Genomic DNA, 13,709 nt, shown 5'->3' with positions numbered 1-13,709 from the left:
ATATATACATTATTTCACCTTGTTACCGTTACTTTCCTTCCACAGTCTGCGCAGGCTGGGCTGCAGTGGGATGAGCCAGGCGGACTGGGTCTGTTCTAGGGCGTCCTCTGGATGTTGCGCTGCGTTCCGGGCGGAGGGAAGAGGCTGCTCCTGGTGGCCATGAAGCTGCCCTGCTCCCTCTACTGCTCCCTGTGGTTCCTCCTGCTGCTGGGAGCCGGCTCGCTGCTGCTCCTCGTGCGCCTCCAGGACCTCTCCGAGATGCACGTCCAGCAGCAGACCCCAGGTCAGTGGATGTCCGTCCGTATACTCTGTGTGGAGTTATAAGCGCGAGTTCATTTTATACTCCATCACATGCACCGGAAATCGGTCTAACAGTGCGTTTTAAGCGTGGGCGAGCATCAGCCGACACATTGCCCAAAACCGGTGGGTCAAACTGAACCACCAACATATACATTTGAAGCTGTGATTCCCTGCTTTCATTTGACATGAAAAAACAAAAAATCAAAGAAATCCAATGGCAGTCTCTCAGTCAAATTTGGTCACAAAGGTGTTCTGCTCAGCTTACACTCGTTTTCTTTGTATTACTGTATTTACTTATTCTCTTGTGGTCAATATTTCACACAGACACAGCCAGTAGTGGTCCATGCTGTGCGGAACAGCATGGGAAATTATTACCACCAACCGCCAGCCAAATGCTGCTAAATGTTGTGCTGTGGCTGGTGTGCTAGCATGCGCTGCCAACCACTTTGGCAGGTGGTCCACCATTAGTTGACACATTTATTGCCAAAATGCTATACTTCCATTGTGGAGAAAAGTCTGTTTTACAGTTTGTTTTTTGTTATATCTTTTCAGATTTATTTTCTGAAAATTAATTTGTAGTTTTACCTAGTTGTTATCTCTCTCATGCAAATAATATGCACTGTATTATTTTAACCCATTATGTCCTATAACGTTTCTTGGTGTCATTCTGGTTTGTAATTGTAATCCATTTGCTCCTTCTTTCCTCAAACTTGGTTGTTGTTTTCCTTGTTCTTCTGCAGTGCCTTTATATTGTGTCCTAATGGAGGCCTCAATTGTTTTGTGGTTGACAGAGGGTGACGTTGCAACATCTTGTTTTCAGGTGATAACATGTGGCTCAGACTTGACTGGATATATTACACTAGGGGAAAACTCTCATTTGAACTGACGTGGAAAAAGTAATAGAACTTGTGTTCCCTCACAGTGAATTGTGAACCATTTAATGTAATGTTCATGTTGGTCATAATATACAGCAGTAAACAAGTCCTGATACAAGTCCATTCCAATTCCATCAGTTCAGGCACCGTATCTTCCAACCAGCCAGCCAAAAGTGGCTACACTTTAGTAGTATTAGGTGAACTTCGTTTTTCAGGGTGTGCAAAGAATGTGTCTGGTTTGTAAGGTGAGGTGAGGTGGTTTGTAAGGTGAGGTGAGGTGAGGTGGATTCTGAGTGTCACACAGTGGCGACAGTCCATTTCCAGAGCAGAGTAATTTCCAGAGCCGGGTTATATGCCACTTACTGTCTCATAAACATGGGCAATATTAAACCGAGTGGCCTTTTTGGGGAATTGGTATTTAGTTTGGCATTGGAATATACACAATGAGCTAGGCTTAGGTATAGCTTTAAAGTCTGAATGATCGTCATACAGTCATTTGGTGCAGTTAATGGAGAAAATGTACCTGTAGATGCATTCCAACAGAATGGAAATGAGGGGGCATGTGTATGCATATATTGTTTTGTAGTTAAGCACTCTTTCAGAAGCATGGGGTTGTTGCCGTACCGTACCTCATTTAAGTAGAATAATATTATGTGATGGGGATCGAAAGAAAAGAAAGCAGTTAAAGGAAATTGGAAATGGTTGAGTTCCTAAATTACATTTCAACAGATCAATATAACATTATAACAGCATAAAAGAATGAACACATAACAGAGGCCATCTTTTAAATTGCATCCTCCCCCCCTCCATGTTTCCATCAGTGCAGAACGCACAATACCCTGAAATTGGTTTTTGTGATGTCTCTGTTCGCAATCGCCTCTGTTTCCCTTCCGAGTTCCCTCACTGACACCATAGATTAACCCATTCTGAACGGGAACCCCTCTTGGTGTTTTAAGCATTATGTATACTTTAGCCTTAGCTATTGAAAAATAGCAGATCTACAAGCTCATAGCGCGGCACCGAGTGCCGCGCTATGAGCTTGTAGGTCTGCTATTTTTGAAAAATCGTGAAAATGCGGCACAAATCTTTGAATATATATTCTTTCCGAGCTAATGTTTTTAGCTCAAATCTTTGCTTCTTCATATTTTCAGATGGGGGTCGGTGGCCAAATACATATATTTTTTGGGGTCCTTGACATTAAATATGGAGCACCACTGATACAGAAACAACAGACATTTTTCGACGTCAGGCCTAAACGGGTTAAACAGATGCAGATTTTCAATCACTTCACAGTCCTGCTTGACGAACATCGACATGGAGGGTGTAATCGTCGGGGCGTTGGGCGCATTGTGCATCCGATAATAATGGCATTCACCGCTGTTATTAGCCCCGTGCCTCTACACTACAGCCTCCTGGAACACCAGGTCTGTCTGTCACCTAATCTAATGATGCACACGTACTGTAAACATTCTGCATGCACGGAAAACAACGTTTTCAATCCCCTCAGCTTGGCCTGATGGTGACCCTACGTACATGCCATCAGTAAGCTCTTTGGTAACACTGTATCTAAAGGCAGGGGATCTGTAATGCCTTATAATCACATTTATAAACATTCTAATGCACTCATAAGGCTTCATAACACTATAGTTAGAAATGTTTATAATGTATGGATAACTTATAAGACGGTTATAGTGCTGGTCATAATGCATTATAAGCTCAGTGGAACAGCACATTAGAACTACCATAACCTAGTCAGTTATAACGTGTCCTTGTTATAAGTAGTTTTGCTTAATTATTAACATTTATAACGAATGTTCTGAAGTCTTATAATTACATTATAAATGTAATTATAATGCTATTAGACCCAACGTTTAACCCATTTTGGGCGGGAACCCCTTGTGGTATTAGCATTATGTTATGCTTTAGCTACGAGCTTGTAGGTTAGCTATTTTTGAAAAATCGAAGAATAAACAGCTTTTTCAGAAAACTGTCAGGATGTAGAAGACAATTTTAGAATCTGATCTCAGGTCAGAATGGGTTAAGTAAAGCTCTTTATAAGTAATACGTTGTATTTATAACACAGTTGCGGCACTTTACATTCTTGCAAATCTCAAAGTGCTTGTACAGTAGTCTATGTATTTGAACAGCGGTTGCATTGCGATGTGTCGTGATCTTACGTAATGTAGGTCTGCGATTTCTACGAGGAGCAATGTTCGCCTGTAGTGACAAATTGGGATGCCAGGTTGAAAGTGGTTAACCCATTTAAACCTCATGTTTCTATATGAGTGGTTCTCAATATTTCATGTCAAGGACGCCCAAAAATATATGTAATTGGCCGCCGACCCCCATCTGAAAATATGTTGTTCCAGGGACCCTCCCAGAAGCAAAGACTTGAGTTAAAAACTGTTATTATATTATATTCAAACATTTGGGCCACATTTTCACGATTTAAAAAAAATTGCAGACCTACAAGCTCGTAGCGCGGCACTCGGTGGCGCGCTATGAGCTTGTAGATCTGCTATTTTTCAATAGCTAAAGCATAACATAGTGCTAACACCAAAAGGAGTTCCCGCCCAAAAGCGGTTAAACAGAAAAGGAGAGAACAAACTGAAGGATAGCCTATTACTGTACAATCAATGACCCGGTGACCTCACACTATAATAAATACATCTGCAGCTGGTGAAGACTGAAAAGGACACAGTGGACACACAGTGGACACGCTGTAAAACCTGTTCCTCAACCAACTTGTAATGTTCCTGGTGTTTGCTGGTATGTTGTTTTTTTTCTTCTTTTTCATTTGTCAATGTTTTTCTGCCTGGCTCTTATTTCTTTGGACTATTGGACAATTTGTTAAGAGCGGTGACCTGGTGGCCACGGGGCGCTCAATGGCGTGACCTCTGCTTACAGAGTAGTTTATGTTAAGACCACGGGGGGCCACCAGGGGGCGTGACCTCTGCTTACAGAGTAGTTTATATACTGTACTGCTGCCCTCGCCATTCGTCAAACAGATGGCCACGCTGGCAAAATGCGTGGCCTAACAAGTTTACTTTTATTACTTTTATTATTAACAGTTTGCCTGCAGGACAAAAACATCGCTATCCCCATTTGACTGCCTATAGTTTCTCACTAACTTGTGAATGGGAGGGAAAGTGTTAAAAGTGTGTTTTTTAAACTTGTCAATAAATTCTGTGCTTAATGTCCTGCTATACAGCAGTTATCAGCTCCTCAGAATGGGATTAATTTGTGATATGGTTCTTTGCTTCCGAGTATAGTAGACAGGACTCGCTGATCAAAGTCACAACACATACTGTATTCACAACATTTATTTAAGATGCTAGAATAGATTTTAGACCTATTTGACAGTGACAGAAACATAATTGCCTTCCTTCCTTTTTCTTTTTTTATATATTTTTGGGGCTTTTTGCCTTTGTTGATATATTAGTAGATTGACAGGGAACGGGGAGAGAGATATGGGGAAGGTCGTCGGGACTCAAACCCGGTTAACCCGCGACGCGCTGTCAGGCTGGATTGCCAGCCTATAGGTGCCTGGACCGCTAGGCCAGCCCAGGCCATAATAAATGCCTTCCTTGATGCATTAATTAAGTGTCAACAACCATCAGCTGGTCACAGGCCTCTGAGTCTGTTTACTTTATATCCAAAAGCCCTTGAATGATGGAATAGTATTTTGGATCACTGTGATTATGGTATAAACTCACATATCACACATACCATAATTCACTGGAGCCCCTGGCTATGCGTCCCCCCCTTAGAGTATATATGAATAGAGAAGACATCCGACTTCTCCTTCCATCCACTTGCATTAAGTTGCTCAAAAGCGCATGAGGCGATTTCACTCCTCCTTCCGGGTATAGGAACAGATTGCATTCTGGGATGGATTGGCCCCAAACACATGAACGTGCTGCCGTTGACTATCATTGCACACGTTCACGTGCGTTCCAGGTGCGTTCACGTATGAAACAGCGTTCACATGTCATCGTGAACGTGTACAATGATAGTCAACGGACCAGCGCGTTCATGTGTTTGGGGACAACTGCAATACCTTCATTCGGCCACAAGGCAAAGATTCTACCAAAAAATAGGTGAACATTTCCTGAATATAGCAGATCTACAAGCTGCGAGTGAGCTTGTACACGTCGATGGGCTGCTGTTCTCTGTGGAGAGATCTGGTGTAGACTAGAGGGCAAAAAGGAAGGGCCTGATATTTATCGGGCCAGTGAAGTAGGCCTACACACTAGTGCAGGGTTTAACCCCTTTTGGTGTTTTAAGGCCCGCCGAGGGGTGTTTAAAAAGTACTAATACCCGTGTTTTAAAGGCCAAATCCTGGTATGCATGTTTATTGAGATTAATAAAGATGCACGCGCGCCGCGCACGCGCACGCACACACAGGAAACAGGGTTTACTGGTATACAGCCCACAGTGCATCCAAAGGTTTTGTTTTGGTCCATTAAAGCCCCACTCATACTGCATCCCAGCCGGCCTAGCTGTCTCTATAAGTGCTTGTATTCTCCGCACGTGCTACGTGATCTGAGAATATGAATTGGGCCCGAGATCTGTGTCGCCTCCTCCGCAAGGCGAGGGGAGCGTGAGCTTTAAAAACAATTCTGGCACGCCGTCTCGCCCCTGTAAGGGCAATTGGCATTGCATTTTATCTATTTAGATGACTGCACGGCATATGATTATCCCCCCTCTCCAAATTTCCAAACCACAACAAAGGCTTCCTCACTTCAGACATGTCGACCATGGGAGATGTCTGAAGATCTTTTATTGATGTTGATCCGTGATGAGGAAGCAAAACAAGGCATAGAGCAGAATACAAATCAAACACACGAGACTATATTATTATTATTATCATTTCCTGCGCGCTGCAACAGGCACTGGACCAATTCAGAAAGAATAAATAAATAAATAATACATCACACCAAATCCGCCATCAACCACGTCTTGAAACGCCCTCACAGGTCTTCAGATTTGCATTTCTTGAAACTGTCTTTAAATAAGTTTAAAGACAGTTTCAAGAAATGTACCTGCTTCTATAGATTAACCCATTTCGGGACGGGAACCCCTTTTGGTGTTTTCAAGCATTGTTCTACTTTAGCTATTGAAAAATAGCAGACCTACAAGCTCATAGCGCGCCACCGAGTGGCACGCTACGAGCTTGTACGTCTGCTATTTTTGAAAAGTCGTGAAAATGTGGCGCAGATCTTTGAATACTGTATATTTCAGAGCGAACATTTTTAACTAAAGTATTTTGAGATGGGGGTCCGTGGCCCAATAGAGATAATTCTGGGGGTCCTTGACATGAAAAAGGTTGAGCACCGCTGACATATACTGTAGAAACATGGGTTTTTCAGAATTCTTTTTAGGATTTAGAAGCCTTATTTTTTAATCGACCTCAGTTCCAAAATGGTTTAAAGTATATTAGCTTCACTGAGAGAAAAGAAAAGAATATATATATGAGACATCATGTACATACAGTATGGCTGGGTTAATTTAGAGATCATTTCAGAGATCTATATACCAGCAGCGAGCTCAGCGAGGTCAACACACTGACAGCTATTGTCCGGCCAATTAGTTTGCACACGGTGTAGCGACTGAAGGAAGTAGGAGTAGACAGCTTGAACTCTCCCTTCCCCCCCCAGCTGTAGAGACCAAAGAGTGGGCAGGAGAGAGAGAGAGAGAGAGAGAGAGAGAGAGAGAGAGAGAGAGAGCGAGAGAGAGAGATGACTCCTCGAGAACTGTTTGCCTGTTGGCATCTCAATGCTCCGTTCTGTTCTTCCCCCTCGTCTTGTGGGTGGCTTCTTGCGGACAATGCTAATGCTATATGTACTGTAATGGCATGTAATATGGAGTGAGTGAGTGAGCCTGTGGACATGAGATCATGATCATATTCAGAGGAAGTGGTAGGAAAAACTGAGGAGGAGGAGGTGTGGGGGGGGGGGGGATGCGGCTGTGTGTGTGCAGTCAAAGTCAAGGAGTCTGGGTTGCTGCACTGTTCTTGTATAATTTTCAAATCATCACTTCTTTATTTCCATTAACCCATTTAGGCCTGTCTTCAAAATTCTGAAATACCTCATGTTTCTGTATCAGTGGTGCTCAATATTTCATGTCAAGGACCCCAAAAATGATATGTAATATGCCTCCGCCCCCCCCCCCCCCCCATCTGAAAATATGTTCTTCCGGGACCTCCCCCAGTAGCAAAGATTTGAGTTAAAATGTTCACTGTGTAAGTATGTAATAATATATATATGCACATTTTCACGATCTTTCAAAAATATCAGACCTGCGCTATGAGCTATGAGGTCTGCTATTTTTCAATAGTTAAAACACCAAAAGGGGTTCCCGCACCAAATGGGTTAAAGTCAAGATCAGATGTATTAGCATATGATTCCTCATTCTCACACTGTAGCCAGCTCCCTCCAGTCAGACGATGTCTGATGTCTGCAGTTCGCCTTCCCATGCAAAATGTACATGAATATATACGCAACTGGCCAAAGGACCCTGGAGACGCCACATCAACACTGTTACTGCATGTATACGGGGTGTGACCTTGTGTGGCGTTCGCGGAAAGAAAGAAACTCCCGTCACAGATGATATCGAACGCTAGCTTTCCGATTACCAATGAGCTGTTTTAGGGAGGAAGGTCACACAGCAGGGAGGAAGGCTCAGGGGGCCATACTGCTGTCTTCATAAAGGCTTACATTCTGAGGAGACCTTGACCTTGTGTTAGCGCTGACTCAGTCCCTAGTGGTGCGTGGTGTGGCGGTGTAGCTACCGTGTGGCTGGCTGCTGTCAGCATATCCACACACATAAGGCAAGGAGCGGAGGAGACGCACAGTAACGTTAACCCATGCTGACCTGAGATCAGATTCTAATAATGTCTTCTAAATAAAATGACAGTTTTCTGAAATACCTTGTGTTTCTGTATCAGTGGTTCTCAACTATTTCATGTCAAGGACCCCAAAAATTATATGTAATATAGGCCGCTGATCCCCATCTGAAAATATGTTATTCCAGGAACCCCTCAGAAGCAAAGATTTGAGTTAAAAACATTCGCTCTGAAAGAATATATATTTTCAAAGATTTGTGCCGCATTTTCATGATTTTTCAAAAATAGCAGACCTACGAGCTTGAAGATCTGCTATTTTTCAATAGCTAAAGCATAACATAATGCTAACACCAAAAGGGGTTCCCACCCAAAATGGGTTAAGTTACCTCAGACTCTTTTTAAGTACGAAAAAAAAGTATAAAATATTGATATGCCTAATATATAAAACTGTCCTCCCTAAAATAAAACACTGGATATCGACGTGTAGGAAATGGAGATCCATTTCAAGGATTTTGAGAGTGAGTTCCTGCGGTACAGATGTAATACAGGCGCCAACAGCCATAATTAGTGTGATTGCCCTGAGGGCAATCAGACTATTGTTTTACTGCACTTTTATTTCTCCTTTATTTTTATACTAGATAAACTTTATTTTGGCACGCTACTCCTCCCACAGTTTTTGTCGCACGCACTCGAGCCATATGTCAAAACGACGGGCTACATCGGGAATCGTGTGCGTATCAACTGCTAAGACATTTGTCGGATAGTTTAATTGATATGAATTAATTAGTGCATTAAATTTCCCCATAGACATGAATGGGAAAATGCAAAAACTCACTTTCAAGTATTTTTTCCTCTGAGACCGTAAGGGCTATACTTACAAGACTTGGAGGAGAGATTCATCATAATTACTAAAATTAATTACCTTAGAAGTATACCGGTCGGCCTCATGGTGGCGCTATAATAGGCAACTTTACGTTTTTGGGTATAACTCTTGAACCGTAGGTCGTAATTTTTTTTCCCTGGATTCCTTGGGTCATGACGCATCTCCCCATATAGGCCACGCCCATTTGCGTCTAGATAGATTTCCCGCCATTTTGAATTTTGTTCAAAACACACTTTTTGCTCCTCCTCCTACAGATTTTGTCCAAATCTCACAACAATCGGTACACATGATCTCGGGACCTATCCGATTAAAACGGCACAGTCAGATTTTAGATCTTCTGTATCGTTCGGCCGTAATCGTCTTCCGAAGTTAGTGGGAGGGGCCTATTTCACGCAAAACGCCACAACTCACGCACGGAATGTCCGATCCGTCCCAAATCTGAATCGCGTGTCGAGGGTGGCTTAATCAACGCGGAGCCAAAAGCGATTCCATTTTCGACGGCTGCGATGTAGGCAATCACACTTTGCAATTTCCCAGAATTGCCTCTTTCTAGTTATTATACTGTACTGGTCTATTTATTTTATTGCGGCGACAACGAAAAGCACTGTCGAGTGTCACCGTGATGAATCTGGCCTACTGTATACAGTGTTGGAACTAACACCCTCACATTAAGTTACTTTACATAACCAAACTACTTTTTGCTGTAACTTGTAATGTGACTCTCTAACAAAATGTGAATAATAATCAAATAAATCACACTCATCTGAAGTGAGGGGCGCCCAGATTTTTGGCGGCATGTTGATGTTCTTCTGATGTCTGTGAAAAATGAAATATATTTATTCATTACAAGGTGTATTTATATCAGTGAGATGATGTCGCTGATCATTTACCCTAAACATAGACATGGCTGGCACAAATTACATCATAATTTAGCCCTAAATAAACATCAAAGTCCATAGACTTTGGCTGGGACGGGAAATGTATAATTAGGCTTTCAATAAACATTAAGGGCTCCATCTTGCGCCACCCTTTATCCCTTATCCCTAAACTTATTTACCATGTTTTACTATTTAAAAAAACCATTTAAAATAGTTAAAATAGCTGATCTACAAGCTCACAACGTGCAGATGTAGATCGGCTACTTGAACTATTTTCAAAATAGTAAAAAAAAAATGGCAAATAGGTTTAGGGATAAGGGATAAGGGGTGGCGCAAGATTGGAGCCCTAAAAGTCCATAGACTTGGCTTGCCTATATGACGTAATTTCAGAAGGCCATGCATCGGAGGGGCGGGCGTAGTGGCGCCCCCCTAAAAAACTGGTTGAGAATAGTCAATCCCTGAGTATGACTTAAGTGCAAAATGGCCGCCATTGCCGGTATATAATATTCAATTGAACATTGTGAAATGCGTTAGGTTTCCTTGTTCTTCCATTATGGGAGGCTGTTTGTCTGCCCCCGGTGTGTAAACCTTGGGGAAAGGAGTGACCCTCCCGACCTTCTGTACAAGGCTGTCCATGTGACATGGATGGTGACGCTCACAGAGTCTGCCCGACTCTATTAATATACCAGTGAAGTCACCCTGCAAATAATAAATACAGGAACTGCCCCGGAGGGTCTGAGCGCGCCGACGTCCCATAAGTAGAGGTTTTAGTACTAATGCAGGCAGCGAGCGTCCAGTCTGACCGCTGGGGGACACATTACTCACATTCTTTACTTGATCCATTCTGACCTGAGATCAGATTAAAAAAAATCTCTTCTACATCCTGACAGTTTCCCATTCTGACCCGAGATCAGATTCTAAAAATGTCTTCTATGTCAGTCGCTCTTCGATTTTTCAAAAATAGCAGACCTACAAGCTCGTAGCGCGCCACGCCGCCACTCGGTGGCGCGCTATGAGCTTGTAGATCTGCTATTTTTCAATAGCTATAAAAGCACGACATGATGCGAACACCAAAATGGGTTCCCGCCCAAAATGGGTTAAGTAAAAAGTATCAATACTGCAACGTAGAAATACTCTGTTACAAGTAAAAGTCCCAGAATCAAAGTACAAAAGTACTGGTATCAAAATGTACTTAAAGTATACCAACATTAGAAATTACTCGTTATGCAGAATGTCCCATTTCACAAGTTTTCAAATGTATACAAATCTTTTGAAAATAGCTGATCTATCGCAAAGCATTGTGAGCTTGTAGATTGGCTAAGTATACTGAAAATGGGAAATACTCCAGTAATGTAAAAAATACCGCAAAATTAGTACAGTACTTGAGTAAATGTACTTAGTTACTTTTACACCACTGCTGACCAGTGGCATCACAAGAGACACAAGCTATGAGTCAGACTAGACACAATCTGAGAACCCGTCTGCAAATAAAGGAGAAACAGCGCCCTCTTCAGTCAACAGTCTTCCTCGAGAGACTGAACTGGAGTCTGGACCAACAATCTGTCTGATCTTTTTGGGGGCAAAAGTGGGCCTATTTTGGGATCTAGGCCTAGATGTTATAACTTATAAGCGATGGTTTATTTGTACCAGTGTTTGTACCATTCGATCTTGCCGAGCTGCATGAATGTAGAAATGTGTTGGGTTTCTCTGCATGTGAAAAAGACATTTACTGTGTGTGCTGGCTGTTTTATTATTATTATTATTATTATTATTATGATATTGTTGAGGTGCACAGCCTTGAGACTTTTGCTTAATCTGGAGTGATTTCTCTCTGGGCGATATTGACAAAATCAAATATCCAATTCCCAATATGTTTTACCTAATACCTCGAGATGACTATATTGGCGCTTCATACAACTCTGACAAAAGATCATTAGTAATGTGGATGTGATGACCAAGCAGGTAGCGTCGTGCATTGTTTATTTCACTCTGCTAGGAGAGAGTTTTATTCATCAAATCATTCTGTCAACACTGCAATAATGCAGCCGTTAAGACCAGGAAAAGATGACAGAATTAGAATCAGTTCATGGCCAGGTACAGGTACAAAGATTATGACTTGCTGCATTGCTCTTAAAAGCTATATCACAATTATAACCAAAATACCAGACAATATCTATAGTCTCATATATCACAATATGTTATATTGCCCAGTTCTAATTCCTTATTCCTCACCAGAACAATACACATAATAACACTCTATGGAGGATATGAGTTATGACCAGATCCTTTAAATATATTGTTAAGAGTCAATTCCCTATTCCGGCATACAGCCAATCAAAAATAAATCACACTTGTGTGAAGTGAGCGGTGCAACTGTACCATGTGAAGGTGCGGGGGGGGGGGGGGGGGGCGTTCCCTGCAACAGCGAGACCCCCAGGTATGCGCCTATAGGGGGCCGGTTCCGGCGAGCCGCCCATTGTGCGAAACGGTCGAGAAATGACAGTTACCATGTTGGGCCCCCGGGGGGAAACATCCAGACCCCCAGGAACGTGCCCACAACGGGGCCTTCCTGCGTCCGAAACGGTCGAGAAGTGACAGAGTTAAGGCTCATTCATAGTCTGGATTTTCGGTGGTGAGGTGACCACCGAACTATAACGAGCCGCGGTGAAGAGCAAACCACCGCCACCGCTCCAGCCCTTCTCTCTGTTTTTACTCAACGTTATTTCAGCTCCGGTGGTCACCTCACCACCGGAGCGGTGGTCACCCCACCACCGGAGCGGTGGTCACCCCACCACCGGAGCGGTGGTCACCCCACCACCGGAGCGGTGGTCACCTCACCACCGGAGCGGTGGTCACCCCACCACCGGAGCGGTGGTCACCCCACCACCGGAGCGGTGGTCACCCCACCACCGGAGCGGTGGTCACCCCACCACCGGAGCGGTGGTCACCCCACCACCTGAAAATCCAGACTATGAATAGGCCTTTAGCGTGTTGCAGCTTTCCGTGCTCGGACATACATACAGTACATACATACGGGCATACATGCATACACACACACACACACACACACACACACATATAGCTGCGTAATGGAGTGGAGGCACCAATCCGTATTTTAAAACGAATTATTCCGTTTCATCTTCAACTATACCAAAAGCCTCTGTAATATGTGGTGGAAAAAAAGCAAGATGAGACCAGTAGGTTAAAATTGAACTCTTATGTTATTGAAATAACCTCCACTTGATGGATGTTGACATGATGTTTTGCCCCTTTTGTTTGTACACAATAGAGAAATGAGAGAACAAGAGGCTCCTGTCAAGGTCCTTCACCGTATTTCTTTTATAATTTCCCACACAGCCTCCTGCGTCAGTGCGTACCGTACCCTGTCAGGTATAACAAAAGGAGAGAAAAAAATTAAAATACGTGCAGATGAAAAATAACAATTCGGTGAAGCACTGGGTCACAGAGAAGGTTGATTTCTTAAAGAATGGAACCGTTCTAGGCAACCGTTTTCTTTTTAACCTCAGCCTTGAACCGTTGCGGAATCTGCGGATGACACAGTGCGGAAATATTCCACCTTTGTGACGGTAAACAAATCCATGGATTGAGTGTCTATTTTAGTCTTCCTCTTAACCCATACAGGCTCTAGAGACACATCCTTCTGTAAGACTGCAGAAAGATGCCATAACGTACTGCGACATTTATGACCACGGTGAGAAATAATGTAAACGTCACTCGAGGGCCTCTAAAAGCACAAACACTTCTCATACAGAGACAGTCGAGCAGCCGGTGGCATTGCTTAATAAAGCCCTGAGTGGCTTTACGCTCCAATAGCAAAACGAGACGCTCGAATACCAACTCACCTCGGGGCGTACAGCCGGCGGAACTCCTAACCTTAACCTCAGTAAAACTATGCCTATAAACCT

The 13,709-nt window shown here is 43.1% G+C and overlaps 1 protein-coding gene across 1 annotated transcript in view; it reads left to right on the top strand.

Moving 5' to 3' along the window:
* LOC308313737 (carbohydrate sulfotransferase 8-like) overlaps nt 1–13,709 on the top strand; it is a 78,486-nt gene that overhangs the window by 18,068 nt on the left and 46,709 nt on the right. Inside the window, exon 2 of the mRNA XM_080761028.1 lies at nt 46–283. Coding sequence (XP_080617154.1) covers nt 112–283 — 172 coding nt within the window. The 5' untranslated portion in view covers nt 46–111. The remainder of the gene's footprint in view (nt 1–45; nt 284–13,709) is intronic.

The sequence above is a fragment of the Protomyctophum bolini genome, assembly GCF_963924005.1.
Source record: "Protomyctophum bolini genome assembly, chromosome: 4".
Lineage (NCBI taxonomy): Eukaryota > Metazoa > Chordata > Actinopteri > Myctophiformes > Myctophidae > Protomyctophum > Protomyctophum bolini.
Note: the sequence above shows the minus strand (reverse complement) of the source record. Positions and strands in the feature narration are given on the sequence as shown.